General features: G+C 39.5%; 1 protein-coding gene and 1 non-coding gene across 2 annotated transcripts; both read right to left on the bottom strand.

Annotated features, from left to right (window-relative positions):
* Positions 1–1,407: 1,407 nt before the first annotated feature.
* On the bottom strand, positions 1,408–9,095 carry LOC109404171 (uncharacterized). Its single transcript, XM_062842329.1, has 4 exons — positions 8,970–9,095; positions 5,226–5,412; positions 2,610–2,738; positions 1,408–2,040 (listed from the first exon to the last, which is right to left on the bottom strand). The coding sequence occupies exons 1-4, from the start codon at positions 9,093–9,095 to the stop codon at positions 1,466–1,468; spliced, it is 1,017 nt and encodes a 338-aa protein (XP_062698313.1). The 3' UTR covers positions 1,408–1,465.
* A 5,276-nt stretch (positions 9,096–14,371) lies between these two features.
* On the bottom strand, positions 14,372–21,658 carry LOC109404138 (uncharacterized). Its single transcript, XR_009996736.1, has 8 exons — positions 20,992–21,658; positions 19,840–20,390; positions 18,303–19,376; positions 17,922–18,075; positions 17,057–17,849; positions 16,827–16,995; positions 15,250–16,759; positions 14,372–15,182 (listed from the first exon to the last, which is right to left on the bottom strand). It is a non-coding gene; the product is annotated as an uncharacterized LOC109404138 (transcript).
* Positions 21,659–21,806: the final 148 nt, after the last annotated feature.

Genomic DNA, 21,806 nt, shown 5'->3' with positions numbered 1-21,806 from the left:
TGTTTTATTATGTATTCATGGATCATACACACTGTTCTGATCGAAGACATTCCTTCCATGCAGTTTGGACATTTCTTCCGAATGATTATGCAGTCCGTGAAAGTTTATAACGCGATTGTCTCTAGTAATGCATCGCACCGAGCAGCGGTTTGGGCCTTTCCGATTGCTGGAAAACGTACATCGCCAGTAGGTGGTGTTCGTCGCCTCGACCCGTTTGTTGGAGAAGAAAACATATCGTTCGTAGATTAGAAGTTTGCGTCATCAAAGACTGTGAACAAACAGCAACTTGTTTGGTTCCTCTTTGATTAGTTCAGGCTCCACCAGACGTTCAATGAGAACTATAAAGATCAAATGTGAAAATTTTAAAAATTCAACGGTCTCAATCGATGTGATCTAGGTCTGGTAGCACACACTGAGATTTATTTAATTTAACTAAATCAAACAGAGAAACGAACATTTCAAAAATGCAACTTTTATTCTGGTGGCGCTACTTTCAGGAATGCATTGCAGTCATCCAATAGATATTCTATCATCTCCGTGGGCATGTGGTCGTGTTCGCCCTTGACACGCTTAATCTGAACGTTGTCCGTCGTTATCCGAGAGGGACAACTTTTCAGCTTCGAACGCCTGTGAACGCACTCCCAGTAGCCCAGCTGTTTCCGTCGACGGTTCAACGTGTACTGATGGCCTTTGTACAACAATAGGGGTTTGCCCTTCCTACTTCGGACGAATTGTACCGCCGTACACTCAATTTTGAAATCTAGAAGAAAAAAATACATTCATCGATTGTAACTTTGTTTTTGAATAGTTGAAATAAAATTAAGTAAAATGAGGTGAAAACATTTTTAAAAGAAAACATATTTTATTGTTTTTTTTAAACCGAATCACATATCGTAATTGTGGAATATACGGTTCCGAGTGATGATAACGTTCTGTAAGAGATGTGCCCGGAAGCCATGGCCGTTGCTATCTTTATTGTGTCCGGTTCATGATTGTGTTGTACTAGAGGAAAACAAAACATATTAGTAGACTATGAACATTTTATAAATCGACACAATCATCACTTACTATTCGAGTTTGAAATGTGCAGTTGATCGCCCACGCTTTTCAGTTGCCCGCGACATTTTTCCGCTCGATTGTGCACACATTCCCAGTAGATGATGTCTTTGTTACGGCCGCATCGCCGTAGGTTCGATCGATAGATATACCTGTCGTGAACCAAATGGATGCCTCCCTTACGACTGGTGAGGAATGTGTACACTCGATCCGACGAACCTACGCATTCGTCATCTTTGAAGATCATCTTCGTCGAAGATGATAGCTCATCTGAAATGGACATTCGTTAAGCTCTAGTCAATTTCTTATTATATGTTCTTCTCTACTTTTCAGAAAAATTTCATCTACACGCAGACTTTGTACAAGCTTTATTATTACGATTTAGTTTCAATTGTAGTACTAGAATGTGTTACTGAGGTGTCGCATAGAACGTATCCGTCCCACTCGCCATCATGTCTCCTATATGACTCCCAGGTGCTTCATGCACGACTTCTTCGATGGTATTCCGAACGACCAGCTTATAATCGGTTCCATCGTCGATGACGTCCAGCTTTTGCGACGCTGAAATGGGATCCCTAGAGTAGATGTCCAGATATTCTTCCAAATCTTCCGGATAGTCGTACAGCGGTCGATTCCTGATCTTACTCTCATGGTTCTCATGAGCATGCTGCCGTTTGGCACGTATCAATTTGTTGAATTTGATAACGCAAATCGCTTTGCAGCGTAACTTCGTAACATCGATGCACCGCCACGTGGTATTGCCATTTTGCTGGGTCAATTTCCGATTGTACAGGAAACCCTTGTACACCAGTTGGGCATTCTTTTTCTGACTGCGAATGAATTTGATCGCACTGGAGGTGGAAGGTGCACGACGCACCTCGATGGGTTCCGGAATTTGGTCAACCGGCCTGTGGACAAAGGTGGCGGAAGGTGTCGTACTATAGCTAGGGATATGCGAAGCTCCAAGGTTACTTTCAAGGGTTCCTACGGAGGAAGGGAAGGAATTCTAAGTTGGACAAATGCGCATGGATATTATCCATAATCAGTCGAACGTGTTCTGTATAATCTTCGGGAGCTTATTATGAAGAAATCAGCGAGTTTTTTAGATGTATCGTAAGAAGATTATAAAAAATATTTTATAACCTCAGTCAATACAAGGCCCACAAAGATGAAAGGACCAGGTCGATATTTAAATTCGGTTAGATATACCAGAAGCCAGATAAGTTGTATAAATGAGGTAATGGATTATGAAAGTATATTATTTATTCAATAACGATGAACTAAACGGTATAGAATCTAGTTTCGATGTCTTTTCCACTGCCTCTCCATTGGTGAATTCGACATGATATCAAAATGGTGTTCAAGAACTTGATTGGGACAATTTAACAGATGGTCGGCCAAAAATCTAACGATGTTTCGAAGGCTTTTTCGTCACCTTGGCAATCTTCGTCGCATTCGGTAGACGGGATAAGTCAATTGGGACCAAAGGAATCCACGACTTGGAACTCTTTCTTATGGGATGGTCGTGGTACAGCTCGCCAAATTTTATGTACCTTTCACCGATTGTCGCGGAACGTGCCTTGCACTTTTTGTGTATACAAGACCACCAAGTAAGGTTTTTGGTTGTTTTCTTCTTACAGAGCCTGTAACCGTGTAGATCGAGTACTTTATTGCCTTTGGCACTCGTGGCAAATGTCAACACGGTTTCGTACCACTGGCCTACGATAGGCGCTGTCGCAGACTGGAATGGGGTTTGTATGTCTGGAATTGATAGAAAAAACTTTCTTATAAATACAAAACAAAACATCTTATAAATGCAAATGCATGCAAATGCATGCAAATGATGTACTATAAAATAATTCTCAATATTTTGATTATTCTTTATAAAATATAATGATCAACTAAACAGCTTTCAATGTTTGTAGGTTGTGCCGTTTTTTCGTTAGTAATCTTGTTTGAACTAGACAGAAAAAAAGCGATAGGTACTAGAGGAGTCAACGTTTTAGATAGTTATGATATAAGGTGCCGGGTAGGTTTTGTTCTAACAGGACTACCAAGTTATTCGTTCGCCAGTTCTATACTGACACAGTGAACACATCCATGTAGATCGGGTAACAGCTTGCCTCGGCGACGCGTGGTATGTCGTTGGGCATGATCGAAGGCCAGAATTAAGTCGGCATGTCTGGAATAAAAAAAAATGGAACAATATGAATGACGTAATGTTAAATATTGCTATCTTTTCTGATTTTCAGTATTTTTCAGTTTTAATTTTCACTTGCAAAAAAGTCTAAGCTACGAACAGAATAACATTCTAGTACGCCTTTCCTCGAGACTTATAGATCGTCTAGTGTATAGTTTCCAGAGTTACATTATGAAAGGACCAGGTAGATAATGAGTTTCTGTCAGATATACCAAATATATTGTCGAAATGAGGTACTAGATTACCTAAGAACATTTTTTTTTTTTCAGTTCATTCCAGGCCAGGTAATCAGCAAGACCATAATGTGACGGGTTCGATTCCCGGTTGGCCCAGGATTTTATCGTAATGGAGCTTTCCTTGACTTCCTTGGCATAGAGTATCTTCGTGCCTGTCACACGGTATATACATCCGAAATGGTCATCGGCAGAGAAGGATCTCAATAAGTACTGTAATTTCCGTCTGGTGATTTGTTCTCAAAGGGTGCGTCAAACATTCAGACTGCTAGAGCTGATCTAATCACAACCACCGCAATCAAATAACTGTGATGCTTGTGGAAGATGTTTCCGCCATTTGAGCCTGGTGACCATGACTCCTGTCTCCAATATAACATATTTAATACCATTTCAATTACCCTCCTCCCATAAATACATAAAAATACAAATTAACAAATAGAAATAGATATGAAAGAAACCATCTCATCAATTTTAAAATAGCTTCGTCTCCAAACAGCTGGGCTAGAATTTTCTCACAAATGCAATCGACATTCCGCACGATTTCCTGGATCTTTATGAAGAAAAACCGATTTCCCTAAAAATTTGAAATGTGCAAAAATTTGTCGTAAGGCCCGACGTGAACAATGCGAATGAAATTTCAAACGCTGGGTTTCAAATGGACAATACCTTTGCACAACAAGATGAAAGAGAACTTATAACATTTGAGGACTCTAAAAAGATGAATTATTTGCAAACAAATATTTTTATATTGCTTTCAAGGCATTTTGCAGTTCAGAAGGAATAAACTGTTTTTATTCGATCTCAGTATGCAGTTGCGAAGAAATGCTAATTCTAATGGCAGTCGCTGCGGAAAGTTTCTGCTAGGAATCAGTCAAGAGATTTGTTAGACATTTCCTTTTGAACACGAAACTCAACTTCAATTGTTTAACATTACTGAAGAGGAGGGAAGACATTCCTTTTTAAATAGTGCTATTTTCTTGTGCAAATAAGTTAGAATCTGTTCAGCAGCAAAAGATTTACCATAACTAGGGGTGTAGAGTCATTTAGGCAGTGGAACCTACTATGGGCACTTTCCACTATAGTGTCGTAACGTCGTACACTTAGAGCTCAATCAATTTCACACCACATGGCCAAATACTGAACGTATCCTATATAAAAAGGCCAAGTATCTGGTACAAAATCGACTAAGTTATAACGAAAAGTACACAAAATTTCTCCATTTGCCCACAATGTTGCCAGACGCTGTGTTATTAAATGTTGCTCTAGAATGTTTGCAGTTCATACCAAAATAATCACACCGGAAAAATAATAAGTAACACATTCACCTACCTTTAATTATTTCTTCGTTCAGCAATGCCAACAAGATTTTTTCCAGTTCAAGTACCGCATTGAGACACACTACCTTAACACGAATGTGAAATCCAGTTAACTTTGCGAAAAGAAGATCTTTGCATTGGATACTTGCAGCTGAAATCGATAGCTACGAGGTGATAGCCGGTAGCGTTTCGCAGCACCAGGCATTCATTCCGTAAATTCTAATAAGTCGGTCACTCGTTCCAATTTGGTGATTATGTGTAAACAAATGGCACTGTATTTGCTTTCCACCGTTTTTGGAAGTTGTCGAACTCGCCGTGATGGAATCAGTTCCTTGTCTTCTGGTGCGCTATCACTACAATTATACGAAAAGAGACTTTGTTTACAAACATCCTTTCCACAATCGATCATATATTTCTTACCTACAACTGTTGTGATGACACCGGCTAAAGGCTGAGCTGAACTTGCTGGTGGCTGCGCGTCTTTCCCAGGTATCGGGCGTGGGGCAGAGGTGGCGCAGCAGTACATCCTTTGGATATGCGTCCGAGTTTGATTTTTGATCCTCTTCCCTTTTTCGACGTGATACGATGCTGATTTGTACCCGACGTGCTGAAATGTAAACAAAACAAAACGGTTAAAAACAAAAACAACACGATCGACCACACTGAGTACCTCGGATCATGGACCCTCCCTGTCAAGTTCTTATCAAGATTTCGGCTCGGCTATGGATTATTTCCGGAGGCTTTATTTAGTTTTAAAAATTGTTTATAATGTATTTTGAAAAGATTAAGAGGTTTTGTGCCTTTTTGAGAACGTTTTCCTCTTACAAAATTTAAAGATAAAAATAAATAAATAACAAGATCGACGTGCGCGGAGGACGACTGAAATCAAGAATAACATTTCAAAACATCGCGATACCGATAATTAGGATTACAGAAAAAAAGAGAGTGGCAATTGTTGAATTGATTAATTATAAAAGACATTTATGAAGCGCTAAGTTATCGTGGTAGAAGATTTGTTTTTTGTTTTCAAAAGTAGTTAGGATGTTTTGAAAACGTATTCATGTTTGTACCTCAAAGCGCGCAAAATTACTATGTTGGCAACATGTTTTCCCTACTCGGCTCAACGGGCTAATTTCTGTCTCGTCAATCCGCCAAACTTATCGACAAATTCGTCGATAGTCAGATGAGCTATGAAAATACGATCCTTCCTTGATAAGATGCTCGTTGTTTTGTAGTCTTCCCAAATAAGTCTGCTTTTAACCAACTTATCAAAGCATGTGCGTTCCATTGTTATTGTGACAGCTTGTCGAGCGCAACTTTCATTATATCCGATTCTGGGTTCCTTGTGGGTTGCTGCTTTTCAGTCAGCGTGGATACCAACGGCAATCCCTGTGGATTATTTTCTATTTTACGACATGAAAAAGCTGTATTGTGAATTTGTTAAATAATTGGTTTCTGAAATAGCATATTTGACTTCCGCTGCCGTTTATATGCGTTGAACATTTCATCGAAAGCTGTTGGAAGTAGTGCACATTAGTTTCAATAAAAAATACCTAAGACCGACGTCACTCGTTCAATCCGCAAATGCACTTGGTTCAAATCGCTAGGTATGGAATTTCTTCGCGTTCTGTGTTTTTCACTGCCGAAATGTCACATCTGTTGGTCAAAAAGGAAGTTCATAGAATATACTTGTAAAATGAAAACTTCAATGTCCTACGATTCCTACGGCGGTAAAATTCTAAGTTAGACTAAGTCTCATGGATGATTAGTCGATTGGCACAGCATATTTGATATCTTTGCCACTATGATTCTTCTATGTCAATACCGGATAGGTTTGGTTTGAGTAGTACCACTAAGTTATTCGTTTGCTAGTTCATTACTGATACAGCTTGCTTCGACAACGCGTCGTAAATATAAGAATTGATTCGAACCACTGGTCTACGATGGGCATTATCAACATTTATTACGACATATATAGAAAAATAGAAATAATTCCAAATCTTATGAATAACGTAATGGCAAATATTCCTATCTTGCCTGATTTTCTTTGAATATCACTTTTGATTTTCAATGGGGCACAGTCGATGTAGAACTAGATTTGTAGTAATGAGCTGAACTTTTGTATTCAGCGTGGGTATTATGATTCCTTGCCTTACTTGATGTTGTTTGAGCAAAACTTTGGGTAACTGGATTGTTTAAGTTGCAAGAAATGGAGAAAACAACAACACTGTTACCCGAAGTTTTGCTCAAACAGCATCAAATTAGGCAAGAAATCACAATACCCACGCTTTTTGGACCATGTAATTGCAGAAACAGATAATTCGCCTTTTCACCATACAAAAATTCAGCTCATTACTACAAATCTAGTACTTCACTGATTGTCTCCTATTGCACATAAAGCTTAAACTACGAACAAAATAACATCCTAGTACGTCTGAAGGAAGCTTGACGACTGTACGTCTTTCCTCAAGACTTAGAGAACGGCTAGTGTATAGTCTACTGAGTCACATTATGAAACACCAGATAGGTGTTGAGATTTTGTCAGATATACCAAATGAATTTTTGAAATGAGCTACTAGATTATACAAAAAAAATCAGTCATAACAAGATCAGCAATGATGAGTTTTTAGCCGTTTGAAGAATCTAGATTTTGATGTGTTTTCGGTTATCTCGCCATTCATGACACTACTCAGTCTTCCAATTCAAGGATGGTGATTATTTGATCAGCCGAAATCATAACCAAGTTTTGAATACTTTTTTGTCACTCTGGCAATATTTTCGGGACTAAACGAAATAAACGATTTCGATGTCTTCCCTATCGGATGTACCACTCTAAATTTGATGTTCGTTTCATTGATAGTGGCGATAGTAATACCACCAAGTTAGGTGGCTGGACGTTTTCTTCCTATACAGTCTGTATCCTTGTAGATCGAGTATTTGGTTTGCAAAGTCACTGGTGTTACTATGTAGAACTAAAACTGGATTTTGGAACAGACAAATCAAACAGATGAATCATCAGTCAAGCTTTTGAGGTTTCGTTTATACAAGACCACCACGTTTGATGGCTGGATGCTTCCTTATAAAGTCTGTGTATACTTTTTAATTGCGTGCATGTTTGATTTTCTTTGAACATGACAAGAGCCCAATGGGATTTTTCTTCGTTTTCCTGTTTTTGACTTTGTTTCTCGTACTTGGTAGAAAAGATAAATTGGAGGGCACTAGAGGAATCCATTCTTTGGGTGCCGTTTTCATCGGATGATTGTGATATAACTCCTCGAATTTGATGTACCTATCACCGAAGGTAGCGGCACGTGCTGGGCAGGTTTTCTTTGAGCAGTACCACCATGTAATTTGTTTGCCAATTCTTATCTGTCTCAGTGTGTAGCCCTGTAGATCCAGTAACAGCTTGCCTCGGAGACTTTTGATGAACGTAAAACTGGTTTCATACCACTGCCCTACGATGGGCAACATTGTAGGTTGGGTCGTCTTGTCTAGAATAAAATATATAATAATTTGAAACAATATGAGTGACCTTATTTTTAATAGTTCTTATTTTTCTTTATTGTTAAAGAATACTTTTGATTGTATCAGAATAAAATAAAATTTTAATATTTGTTTCATTAATATTCCATTTCAGAGAACAATCGTTTCTTCACGAAAGGACCAGTTATATATGGAGATTTCATTAGATATGCTAAATATGTCGTCGGAATCAGATACTAGACGATGAAGGAAACAGTATTTTTTTTTTCTGGCTTGGTACACTATGGGTTCCTTCGGACATGGTGAATCATTCCAAATCATACGTTCTTTCAAAAATTGATTTTTTCTGGCACACTTGTTCGAATACCGCTTGCGCCCAATCTTGAAGACAGCTTACTTCAACTCACTATGAATCAGCTGCATCGACACTCCGTGGGAACTCCATGCATCTAGCGCAAAATAAAACTGGGTTGAATACCTAAATATTTCACTGAAAGAAGCAAATCCTATACAAACCGACCATACAATCCGTGAAGACATGGCCTCATTGATGAAGAAGTTTCCAAAACATTCCTCGACCGTATCGTTAAATAATTTCCGCTTGCACAGATAATTAACCTAGAAAAGACGTAAACATTCTAGTACTTCACTCCCCCTCGATTCCGTCTATAGGACACATACAAACTGCTCGCGAATGCTCGGATTTAGCTGCACCATCAGTTCAAGTCGCTCGATATCCTCTTCGCAGAACAGGGGAAACGCAAACCCGTTAACTCTTACGGGCCTTTTCAAGTCCTGGTCGGACATCTGGCGGAATTGACTATCCAGCTGTCGGATTAACCGCTGCACCTGGCGGATCCTTTCCAAACGGGTTGGCGATCGTCGGTGGTCTGATCCCGTTGCAGTTGACGCAGGGTGATCTTGAGTTGCGATGCTCGGTGTGCCATGGTTTCTGAAAAGGGAAGGGGGTTTTAGAGAAGTTGAAGATCATTCTCTAAATATTTGTCTAACGCCTAAAGAGACATTGACTGTAGACTAGAACAACTGTTATTGAAGAAGGGATATTGTGGTGAATGATTGTTCGGCAGACTTCTGTGGGTTGGTGGCTCTGCTTCCGTTGACTATATTACAAGTTCTTCTTGTCCATACAAACTTCATGTATCGTTACAATTGTTTTGCTGTTTTATTTCAAAACTTTTTTTGTGGGCTCTATGTACCCAGTAGCACTTGACCAGCCTTTCATTAAATGAATGTTCTTTTAACACTTAATAAACAATAGAAGGGTGTTTTGTCTGTTACTGCATTCCGAAATCTTGTTCACTAGGATAACTGAAGCTCCAATTGGAGAATTTCGAAGCTTAATTGTGGAATCTTGTTTTCAACTGCTACATTATAACAAACCGTGGAATTCTGAGAGCTTTCGTGAATGATAGTTTGTGTTTCAGTAAAAATTATTCAAATGTTATGACTTATGTCAGACTGCTTCACATGCAGTACTTGATCAAACTTTACACTAATCCTTTTACAGCCTCCATTCTCACACACGGCAACGCGTGCATCATTTTTCTTCCTTCACAAAACATTGTTCGATCGGCGGCAGTGGCTCCTGCTGCTTGGGGAGCTGCTGATTTTTCTTCTTGTCTGGCAACATTTGCCTCGTCGAAGCGTACAGCTCTTTCAACCTTGCGCACTCTCCGGGCCGACGTCTGTCCACTATAATCGGATGGTTGTGGAAACCACGCAGTTTTATGGTTGGTTTCTCGCCCTGTTTGCAGCGGACCGTCGAAGCACGAGCTGTGCAACTGGGGATGAAGATGGAATGGTGGAAATTTTGCTATGTAAGCTTAACTATGGATGGTTCTTACCTTAAAACCCTGTATTGATTACATGACCAGTACTGAAAGTCGCCGTGAAGTTTGCCACGCGTGTAGAGATATCCGTTAACGTTCAGCTGAGTTTTACCACGTGCACTTATGACGAATGAAATATCTGCAAAGTTTATGATACCTCATTAGATAATGTTTTGGTTTGGTTGATATAAGGCGCACATCACAAGAAAAAAGATCATAAATTAGTCAGTGTACATGTATTAATGACCTGGGCATCTTGAAACATAGTCACAGTCACAACTGTAGTACTAGAACATCAAGATAGTGTACAGAAAATTGATTCAGTTTTGCTTCTTTTTCGTTCTGAAAAGGGCAGGGCGACGAGGCTCTACATCTGGCAACACTTTCCGTTCGCGATCGTACTGTTCCTTCAGTCTGGCATATTCCCCGGGTCGACGGCGTTCTGCAATGATTCCATGATTGTGAAAGCCGCGCAGTTTAATAGTTGGCGGTTCTCCCTGCTTCCTACGTCCAGTATTAGCACGAGCTGTGCAGCTAGAACGATGGAAATATATCAACAGAAATAATGATGTTACTTTGGACAGTTCAGAAATTTTTACCCAAGAACACGGCGCTGATTGCAACACCAGTACATGGCGTCATCGGTTGTCTTGTCACAAGTGTAGAGGTGACCGTTTACGCTAAGTTGAGTTTTCCCGCGGCAGCTCATGACGAATGAAATGTCTAAAAATACGTTGGGAGCGTTAGATAAATAAAACCAATCTACGATCATATATAGTAATAAAATACGACAGTTACATATTGTTTCATGTCACTTTTGTGCAAAACTAAAAAAAAATCTGGCAGCCCTGAAAATATTTTTTCAGCGATAAAATTCATTCATAACGACACCTAAAAAATCTAAATTTTGGGTTGAGAAATATGGAACAAAACTAGCAAATTTTCTAATGTTAAACCATGATATTTTGCTGGCAGTATATTTTCAGAGCTGCCAAATTTATTTTTTTGTTTATTTTCGAGTACTGAAATATAACGACAAAAATCAAAATACAGAATGAGGTGGTTTCAACGAACATAAAAAAAAATTAAGAATTAATTGTAGCAATTGTATAATACTTAATATTTAATACTTAATATTTTTCTTTCAGACAAGATTTTTGCATCATTTCTACTTTTATCAAGGTTGTAAAGTAGTATTTAGATCTAATTCTTTCTGGTTATTGGAGATCTTATATTAAAAAAACATGGCGTCAATACAGCTAATACCTATCACATTCAAGAACCTTCAACTGGTAATTTTTGATTTGAGGATCCTGTTTCGAGCATATGGTAAATCAGATAACAATCGTGATAGATGTACTAAGTTTTGCGCTTGCGCTTGTGGCTTATTTTAACACACTCCGCCGTCGGTGGATCGTTGCGATCATCACAAAACTGCGATACTGCTCCATTAGAAGTGATTGTTGTAACCCGTGCCGTACAGTTCATCCTACGCCACATAGTGCAATACCAACAGATGCAGTGCTTCTTTGTCCTTCGTTTGCAGAAATGATATCCCTCGTATTCCAATTGTTGGACTCCCTTATCGGTACAAATGTATCGCATGGCGTTAACTGTATTATCTGTAAAATAAGAGTTATTTCATTTGTGAGATATTGCTTCTGTGTTACTGATGGTTGTCATTTGCAAACCTTCTGGAGTGTTACCAGAAAAACACTGGCGTGTCATCTTTTATAATTTTATAATAATTTAGGGGGTCCAAAATTAAGCTTAGATAACGTTAACTCATAAGTTTCATCGGAATCTTTCTTTTTGATAATTTAGTAAATTGATGAGATTGCTTATTATTACAAATCAAATATGTAATGTATGTTACTATTGTTTTAAAACCAGACGTTTCTTAAAAGTAATCGAAATTATTTATTAGAAAAAATCTGACGATCTGTATTTTGTAGAACTCGACGGATTCCAGTGGATTTTTGGGTGGTCGCTGGTAATGAGATCTATTTCAATTCAAACTTCACCTATGACTTAGTTGTTCACTGCTCCTATTATCACTGAGGAAACAAAGAAGTCGCATGACCTGTAGGTTCAGTAGCAATTCGTATATTTGCCCTTGTAAAGAAACGGCAGCGCGGCATCAGTTTCTAAGATTCATCTCGTACTTCTGAATAGATTTTTCTGCGAAAGGTGTGGTCAGCAGTCGCCCTTTGAATGTAGCAACCACTACTGGTGGATGATTGTGAATATTGTTTATCCGTATTATCGTTCCGAACGAATCGGTTGTGATACGTACGTTACACTTCAGGGCCGGCTCCTTCACACAATACCACCGGGTGCTGGTCTTGCAGATACGCCTCCTCGTAAAATAATGTCCACCGATTTTCAACCGAGGAAATGTTCCCTTTTTGCCATTGATGTACTGGACTACAGCATCTGTGAAAAACATACGTATTTTCTTAATGTTGAATTCCATAGTTTAAAGTTAAGTTTTTTTCTGTCAACTCTGAACACTGTAAAAAAAAAACTAATTCTATGAGGCAACTGAAACGAATATAAATCAAAAACTGCAACCAAATCGCATAATGGAAAATGAATAAAAACATTGAATTGTAACATGAATTAATAAGACTAATATTAAGTTATTGAGGTGTTGAGGGAAAAGTAAAACAGATGATTATAAGATTGCGTTCCTGGCAACCTTGCCCCTCTTCACAGAATGATCTTATTTTACTACATATCATAATAAATAAACGTTTTCAATGGCTTTCCTTATTCACGACAGAGGTCTTCTCCTTACTGTCCGTGACCAGAACACACTTCAACGGTAGCGGAGGCAGCCGTTTCCTTTTCCGTGGCAACACTTCCTCGTTCCGTTCGCGGGCGCACTGCTCTCGCAGCTTGGCACATTCACCGGCTTTCCGACGCTCCTGGATAATTTTGTGGTTGTGAAATCCACGCAGTTTGATGGACGACCGATCTCCTTTCTTACCATGACCGGTAGTTGCGCGTGCAGAACATCTACAGAATTTAGGGAAAAATGTAGTTGATGTATTCTTATAAGATTAATACACTGTGATAGCTTACCCAAGTACCCTATCCTGATTGCACGTCCAAAATTGTAATTCTTCAGTTGTTTTTGCTCGAGTGTACAAATAACCATCGACGCATAATTGAGTTTTGCCGCGTTTGCTAATCACGAATGAAATATCTCAAATTTAAATAGCGATTACATTCAATTATTAGAACTGCAGTACTAGATCAATTTGATAAAATAAGCAAAAAAGAAGTCTTATTAGATTTCGAGTTTATTAAATAATAAAATTATGCAAAACTCCATCTCGACAACCACTAACATACGACGATTTCAAACTGCAGTACTAGAATTACTGAACGAACAATGGGGTACGTTCGGTGTAGTACTAGATTTGTAGTAATGAGCAGAATTTTTGTATGGTAAGAAGGTCAATTCTCCGTTTCTGCAAAGAAATGGTGCAAAAAGCATGGGTATTATGATTCCTTGCCTAATTTGATGCTGTTTGAGCAAAACTTTGGATAACTTTGTTGTTTATGTTGCAAGAAATGGAGAAAACAACAACACTGTTGCCCAAAGTTTTACTCAAACAGCATCAAATTAGGCAAGGAATCATAATACCCACGCTTTTAGCCCCATTTCATTGCAGAAACTGAGAATAGACCTTCTCACCATAATAAAATTTAGCTCATTACTACAAATCTAGTACTTCACCGATCTGTCCTATTCAACCATTCGAATTCACTTCGACGAGGATAGATTATCGCCTCCCAAAACACATTCCACCGGTGGAGGTGGTGCTCCCGATGACAATCGTTTCCGCTTTTCTGGCAACATTTCCATCTCCCGGCGTTCCATGGCGTTCAGTTTCAGCAATTTGGCACTTTCTCCTGGTTTGCGGCGCTCCAAAATGATCCCGTGACTGTGGGTGCCCCGAAGCTTGATCGTGGGCGTATTGCCCTGCCTTCTGCGGCTGGAAATGGCTCGCGCCGGACAGCTGCGATAGGTTACGAAGAAATCAGTTGTAATTGATCTGAATTTCATGGAAAATAATGAAGGGTGCTCACCGTAAAACTTTGTACTGGCTGCAGGACCAATACTGGAATTCCTCGGTCGTTTTGGAGCGGATGTAGGGGTATCCATTGACACATAATTGAGTCGCCCCTCGTTTATTAAGGGTAAATGAAATATCTGAAGGTATAAGAAAACATAATCTGGTTAATTAAGCTGATGTACTAGATCAACTACGGCACAAACCAAAAATGAATAATATTACATCTTTTTCTCATATTTGTTTCAGATTCAATAAAATATCAATTCAATGAAATGTCTGATCAAACAAAAGTTGGCATCTATACCATTGTTTCAATCTATGAAGAAACTCTCAAGAGTATCTTATAAAAAACGGTCCAGATGTTTTACAAGGCATTATTTGAAAAAAAAACAAAAACATTTCTATATGTTCACCATGGGTCTTATAGGGGAACTGACAAGGATTTAAAAAAAAATGTTGAAAATCCTGCCAGAAATTTCAAAAGATTTCGAGATGAAACACTTTTTAATGATCTTACAAGAATGAGGAACTCTTGAAGAATCCCTCCAGGATTTCATCAGAAATCTTATCCTAGTAAATCGCAAAAGTCCTTACTAGAACATTAGTTTTCAAGGAATTACAAGAAATTCCAGAATTTAATCAAAAACACATTTCCAAGCAATTTGCCAGTATCTCTTCAAAAAAAAACCCCTACGGGGTCAACTCAGAAATCTGGGGAGAAATTTGAAGCATGACTTCGCTCCATGTGCAGCCTCCGTCTTAAATCTATAACCAATTTAAACCGCCATCACTGAACCCTCAAATCCCCCATCTGTAGGGAAGCTGACCATCCAATACCTTTTGCACTTTCTTCCGCATCACGGCGCTTCAAAACGACGTGGTTATGAACGCCCCGTAGCTTGACGGTAGGATCGTTCCTCCGTTCTCGACGACCCGAAACGGCCCGAGCCGTGCAGCTGCAAATGAATGAATGTCGTTAGTACATTTTTGCATAGTTTTAAAGAACAGGTGTTACTCAGTTACCGTAGAGCTTTGTATTCTCTGCAGGTCCAATACTGGTAATCCTCGGTTGTTTTTGAACGGATGAAGGGATACCCATTGATGCACAGCTGAGTTGCTCCTCGTTTGTTAAGTATGTACGAAACGTCTGAAAGTGTGGAAATTATTAGTCATTTGGCGTTTCAGGCTGTAGTACTAGATCAACTTATTTATAAGTGAATACAATTGCACCTTTCAGTCCTTGATTGTTTATTAAAATGTACAGATAATTATCACACTCATTGTTCCGATACTCATAATCTAGTATCCCGTTTTGCCACTACCACCTTCCACTGCAGTGCACCACCGACGTCAACGGAGCCACTTCGTTTCTCCTTTTGGCCCGCCAATAGCCGCTTGAATACGGAGGATGGGTATGTTCATCACAGGTTATGCGGAAGTAGTACTGTCCGCCGATTTCCTTAGTCACAGCCCGCGCCTTGCAGTGATATTTGGTGTAGCAGGCACATTTCCAGTTGGTGGTGTTGTGCTTCTGCTTCTCGCGGAAATACCCGTAGTTGCCGTGCCACAGCATAAGGCAGCCCTGCGTGGTTTTCCCAAAGTAGGCTCCACCAGAGAGACCTACGAATGTGCAGAAAATGAGGTAAGTTCTGCGATCACGGTGTTATGCTACACTTTCAAAGAAAAACGCGACCGATTAACATCCGAATCAAAGTTTATTCACTGTGGAAAGTTCAAATTTGTACGCATCTTGGCCGTGGTTATGGGTCGATTTGGTGATTTTCATCATCAACTGGCCGTCAAGCGCCGTTTTGGTGACGGCCCTGGCACGGCACTTCAGCTTCCCGTACAGTGAACACTTCCAGTGGCAGCTTTTGATGGCTTCGCGGTCCTTGACGTAGGCGAATCCGTTGTACAGCAGCAGCGTCTTCCCACGCTGGGTGTAGCCGAGCTTGGCGGCCATGTGATGTTTGAGTGGTACTAGAATGGGTGGAAAATATTGAAAATTATTATGATTCTGAAAATCACTTGTTGAAAATTAGTAACTGATATACAATAGAATCAGACTATGATGGAACATGTGCCACGAGAAATTTGAGATGCTGGAGACATGGTAATGGAATGATAATAGAATTTCAATGTTTTGTAAGTTATACATATGTACCTTTTGATTTAGTCGTAGTATTGGGCAAAGTCTCACAAGGGGCATTGGAAATTTTAATATAAATAAACTCGATAACAAATATTTTGACGAAAATTTGATCAATGAAGTACCAGAATACTGGTAAATTACAATGGATTGTTTATTTCTACAAGATTTCATTTTCGAAATTTTATCACCAAACACAGTTGACTAGCAACTACTCGGAACTAAACTTTTTGCTCTTCCAGCTGACTATCCGTTTCTCTAGTAGCTGTTCTCGGTAGCGTTGGTAGTACCGAGCCGACGATAAATGCTGCTTCGCTTTTTGTGTTGCCTTGATAAGCGACGTACGCAGTTCATCCGCCGTGATGCCATCGTCCTCCCATGCAACTGCAAATGTTATGAAAAGACACAAATCGTTACAATCTAGTACTTCAGCGATTCCCTGGAAACTAACCTAGCAAACAGTTGGTGAAGATGTCATAGTCTTTCATTGCTTTGCGAGGATATTGTGGATTGCTAACCCCATGATACGTGTAATTCTCCAGAGATCTATCGCTGAAAAGCCTTCTGATGTGCGTTGGAATATTGCGATGATCGCCCACCCGAGATGTCACGTAGCGAATCTGAAATTGTCAGTAAATATTCAAAGCTGAAACGTACGCACTTGTGTCGACGGAGGATTACGTATTCTTTCCGAATGAATGCATCTGTTCCGACGGCTTTCTCCAAGCGTTCGATGTCTTCTGCACGTTTCAGAGGAAACGTGAATCCCGCTAACCGAAGTGACCTTGCTGCTGTATTACCTTTAGCAGAGGACGTTGCTTTGATTTGGTCATCATCGTCGGAGGCATGCCGAGTGGCTTCATCGGAGCAGATTTCTATCATCACTAACTCTTGTTCTGGAATGGGGAGGAGTTGGTATAATTAGTTTTAGTTTCAAGGAGCTTGTTCTGCTGAAGAATACACGTTAACAGATAATTTTGTTTTATTTGTTTTTTTTTTAATTTTATTTTATTTTTACTTGAGTGTTGGATTCGAACATTTTCTGATGAAAACATTACTTCTACAAAGTAAAGTATTTCTGAGGTATGGTATCGTAGTGGTAAGAGTGATTGCATTCCATTAGCACTTATTCAAAATAAAATAAACCTGTCTTCAGGATGAAAATAAATGTAAGCATGTTAGAATTCATTATAAAAAGAAAGTACTGATTCCCGAACCTCATTATAAGGCTAAGAGCACTAAAAAAAACAATGAAGAAGCTGAGCATCTTAAAAATGTAAATAATTGAATCATTAAGGTAGACATCAAGTTCATCAAGTCTCAAATGGAGTTCCCTTTCTCTTTTCACAACTTGCTTTCACAATTTTCCTAGCGCGAAACATGCGCTGCCGCATCCGGTTTCGGCTTTGCTTGATCGCCGACGTCAGCTGGAAGGCAAGCTCGAACTCTGTAAGTTCCTCCGCTTCGTACGCTTCTGCAAAGAGGTGAAAATCGAACTAGTTAACTTCTTACGTTCACTAAGCACAATAGAACTAGTCCAGCATACCCATGAAGCATTTGAAAAATATGTCGTACATTCGCATGGCGCGTTTGCCATGGCCATTATTGTAATTGTAGTCAATAAGTGAATTATCCGTGAAAACGTTGTGCATGTAATGGACGATTTGCGTATCCCTAGGCTTAAGCCTCAGAACATTAATCTGCAATGTAAAAAAGAAATCATGTACTAGGACTGTATTTTTTCGTAAACAGGAACATCGTTTGGCACAAAGCCGTTCGACATCATCCCGTTTCGCAACAATCAAAGTATAAGATGCAATCGGAGATTATGCCAAACGGCTCTGATGGCATATGACCTAAAAACTATTTTTTTAAGCTGATCAATCTATGGTCATAATCTAGTACCACACGCTTGCCAGTCACTTACATATTCCTGTCTGATTGTGGAATCCTTCTTCACAAGTTGTTCCAACTGTTCCACTTCCGTTCCTTCGTTTAGGGGAAAGATGATTCCAGATCGAATTAGTCTGGTTCCAGTATTAACCATTTTCTGCTGTGGATGTGCTTTTTCCTTCTTGATTTTTGATGAAGGGACATTTGCATGAATTTTATAGCGACCATCGGCGGTGCGGACGAAAAAGAATTTTTCTTCCGTTGACTTTTCCTTGACGACGATTTTTCCTGTAAGGGGTGAGAATTAGGCGGTGGTTAGTGAGAAATCGAAGAATCTAGTACGGCATGTATAAATGATATGAACAAAAAAAAAAAAAAACAAAAAATCTAGTGTTTTATTCTTTATTTTTACATCTGCACTAGTGATTTCCCCCCGCCGAATGGTTATGAATCTGATTCTTGAGAACCAGACCTCCACTACTGTCCAGGGTAATTATCCGGGCGCGGCACTTCAGCGAGCGACTCTTCGAGCACAAACAATAGGTTTTATCTTTGTGAGTGTTATTGCGAGTGAAAACGTGGCCACCCATCAGCAACGTTGGACGTCCCGAACGGCCCCTCACCACTCGCAGATCTAACGGGGATAGCAGGCGCGTTGATCGATAAGAACCGTCATCACTATCGCTATCTGATTCCGCCGGAGGGTTCTGGTACTTCCTTGAGATTTCGGCTGTTGAGGAAAACGAACATTGAATATAAGTGTGTCAGATATGATTGATGAGAGGAGATCGCCGATCAAAATTCACGTTTTGCACTGCAAACATCTTGCGCTTTATTTTTCAAAGTCATCTAACGATTCATTCCTAAACGTACGGCGGATGATTGTGAGGTCGAACACCATGGATTATGTTCGAACTATTTACGCACGTGGTAATCCTGGCAGGACACTTTAGGGTTATGACTTTGGTGCATTTCCAGTAGATTCTCGTTCCCTGGGAGAAAGACCTCCCGAAACTGTACCCATCGATGGTAATTATGACTTTGCCCATTTGGCTGAAACCGTGACTGATCGTATGACAGGATGGGTCCAATTCTCTCGAGCAGCGTTCTGAAATGGATGAAATTGAAATACGTTATTAAATTTGGATTTGATTTAAAAAAAAAAAGGAATAAGCTGCAATTCAATAGGGAACGATCGATGGAGTACTAGATTTGTGTATGGTGAGTTGATAAAACTTCCGTTTATGTAATGAAATGGTCCAAACAGCGTGGGTATAACAATTTCTTGCCTAATATGATGCTAATTGAGCGGAATTTTGGGACACTGCGATATGGTATTCTCCATTTCTTGTCTCTCCAACGACATAGTGACCTATAGTGTTGCTCAAATTAGGCAAGAAATTATACTAACAAGGGTTTTTACAACATCTTATTGCAAAAACAGAGGACTTATCATACTACCATACAAAAATCCAGCTCACTACTACAAATCTAGTACCGCACCGATTGTGCCCTATTTACTTAAATTATATATTTTGCTTAAATCATGGAGAAATAAGCTGTAAACTTACTTACGACTCTGGTACGTCTTGCACGTTTTATAGAATTCAATGCCCATGGATTGAAACCTGCAATAATGAATTAAAAATAAAAATGTTAGTACAACTTAATGTCGCCAATAGCCATGAGCAACGCTGGACGTTAATGAAGACCATCTCCATCCTCATATCCAACACTGCTCGGGCCTTCGACTATCGTCAATAGCAAGTCGCTATCCTGCTCGAGACATATATTTGAAACAAGCCTCATAAACAGTTTATTGTACAAAGTGCTCGCTTCGCAAGGCAGTTAGCTTCATCACTGTGCTTTATTTATTTCTAGATGTCCGGCGGATGAGTGTGAGGCCGAAGGCTGTAGAACATTTTTGAACTATCGGCACATGTGGTAATTCTGGCTCGACACTTTTTGGTTTTGACTCTGGTGCATCTCCAGTAGATTCTCGATTTGTGTGCTGTATATCTGCGGAACCTGTATCCATCGATGGTGACTATGGCTTTACCCGTTTGACTGAAACTGTAGCTGACCGTATGGCAGGATGGGTCCAATATTCTTGTATGTGGTACTGCGAATGGCGGAAAACGAAAAAAAAAAACATTATAAAGTCACATTGGTTTTAGATCCAGTAGGTTGATCTAGTACTTTGAATATTCTGAACTCAGAGACAATTTGAATAATCAATAATATCTTATATGTTTACTTGTTTTTATGTCAAATGTTGCCTAAGTGGAAAGATTGAAGGATCTGACTACACATATTTTCCATTTGACACACGTACAGTATATGCCATATCACGTGATTAGTTCTACTGTCAATGAAAGTTGAAACGTCCACATGCATAATGTAAAAGTGAATGTCACTGTCATACGTTGCATTTGAAAATGTGGCGAGTAATATGCAGGATTGTACATATAATTTGTTTGTTGAATGAAAAGTGTGTCTCAAGTTGATGACTTATTAGTCCTGTAGAGGCTTTGAGAACCATCATAAAACATCCTTTTATTATTATGATTGCTCTTAGAACCTCTTCAAGTCAATTTGACTAAAAATTGTTGCTTGGGTTAAAGTGTGTGTGACAGAATATTCTTCCAAATGCGTCAAATAGTTTTTAAAATCTGATCATTCGATCTTAATTTTGAAACAGTTGTTACTCTCCATTGACCTACCTACAAATCTGGACTTGTTCTTCCTTTTGTGGTTAGCAGCACTCCGTGTATTCGTGTTCCAACCTGCAACAAATAAATATACAATGTGTAATTATTGTTGAACTTAGCTAAAATTTCAGTTGTTACTGAAACATCCAAATGATTAGTAAACAATATATTTGTCCATCGCCGCGTGATATTGTAAGTACTAGAGGGATTAACGGAATTTGTCTATTCTTATTCAACATAACGGTCTCTCGCCTATTCACTGCCCGTCCCTCGGCATTAGTAGCGAGGCCTTGCGATACATTTGTGAATCGTGGTTGTGTTGGTCGTTGGTCAGCCTTACGTAGGTTACACCTTGGATGGTAGAGGTTATCGCACGAGCGCGGCATTTTTGTCGCCGGAACAGAGCACACCGCCAATTAGTCGAGTCGGGGAAGTCTCGATCTTTGACGTACTCGAACCCCCGGTAGAGCAACTTCTTGGCCTTGCGTTGACTAAGCCCGAACCGGGCTACCTCCATGTCTGACTTCTGCTCCAGGTTATTTGCGTAGACTTTGGAGCGTCTTCTGTTGAGAACTGCTGGAAGATAGGAGAATGTTATTCGAACTGTTTGAGATGACGACATGAAATGTAGTACTAGATTGAAAAAATTGCATCGAAAAAGTCGCATTCCGTAATAATCATATTTTATTATCTTTTGTCCATTAACCCCCTAGATTGCACAGTTTGGGCAAATGAAGCAGCGGCAGCCAGTGCACTGCTACTTCCAACCAGTAGACTATCGTTAAGAAATGATCCCGCCAAGGCCGAAGTACTTGGATCTAACATCG

The sequence above is a fragment of the Aedes albopictus genome, chromosome 1, assembly GCF_035046485.1.
Source record: "Aedes albopictus strain Foshan chromosome 1, AalbF5, whole genome shotgun sequence".
In the NCBI taxonomy this organism is placed as follows: domain Eukaryota; kingdom Metazoa; phylum Arthropoda; class Insecta; order Diptera; family Culicidae; genus Aedes; species Aedes albopictus.
Note: the sequence above shows the minus strand (reverse complement) of the source record. Positions and strands in the feature narration are given on the sequence as shown.

Excerpts from the sequence above, each read along its gene's own strand:
- LOC109404171 (XM_062842329.1), bottom strand. The coding sequence starts at position 9,095 with ATGTCCGACCAGGACTTGAAAAGGCCCGTAAGAGTTAACGGGTTTGCG. Across the intron at positions 2,739-5,225 it reads TGTCATCACAACAGTTGTAG|TGCCAAAGGCAATAAAGTAC; the intron begins GTAAGAAATATA and ends ATTTGCCACGAG. Across the intron at positions 2,041-2,609 it reads TCCGCGACAATCGGTGAAAG|GAACCCTTGAAAGTAACCTT; the intron begins GTACATAAAATT and ends CTTCCTCCGTAG.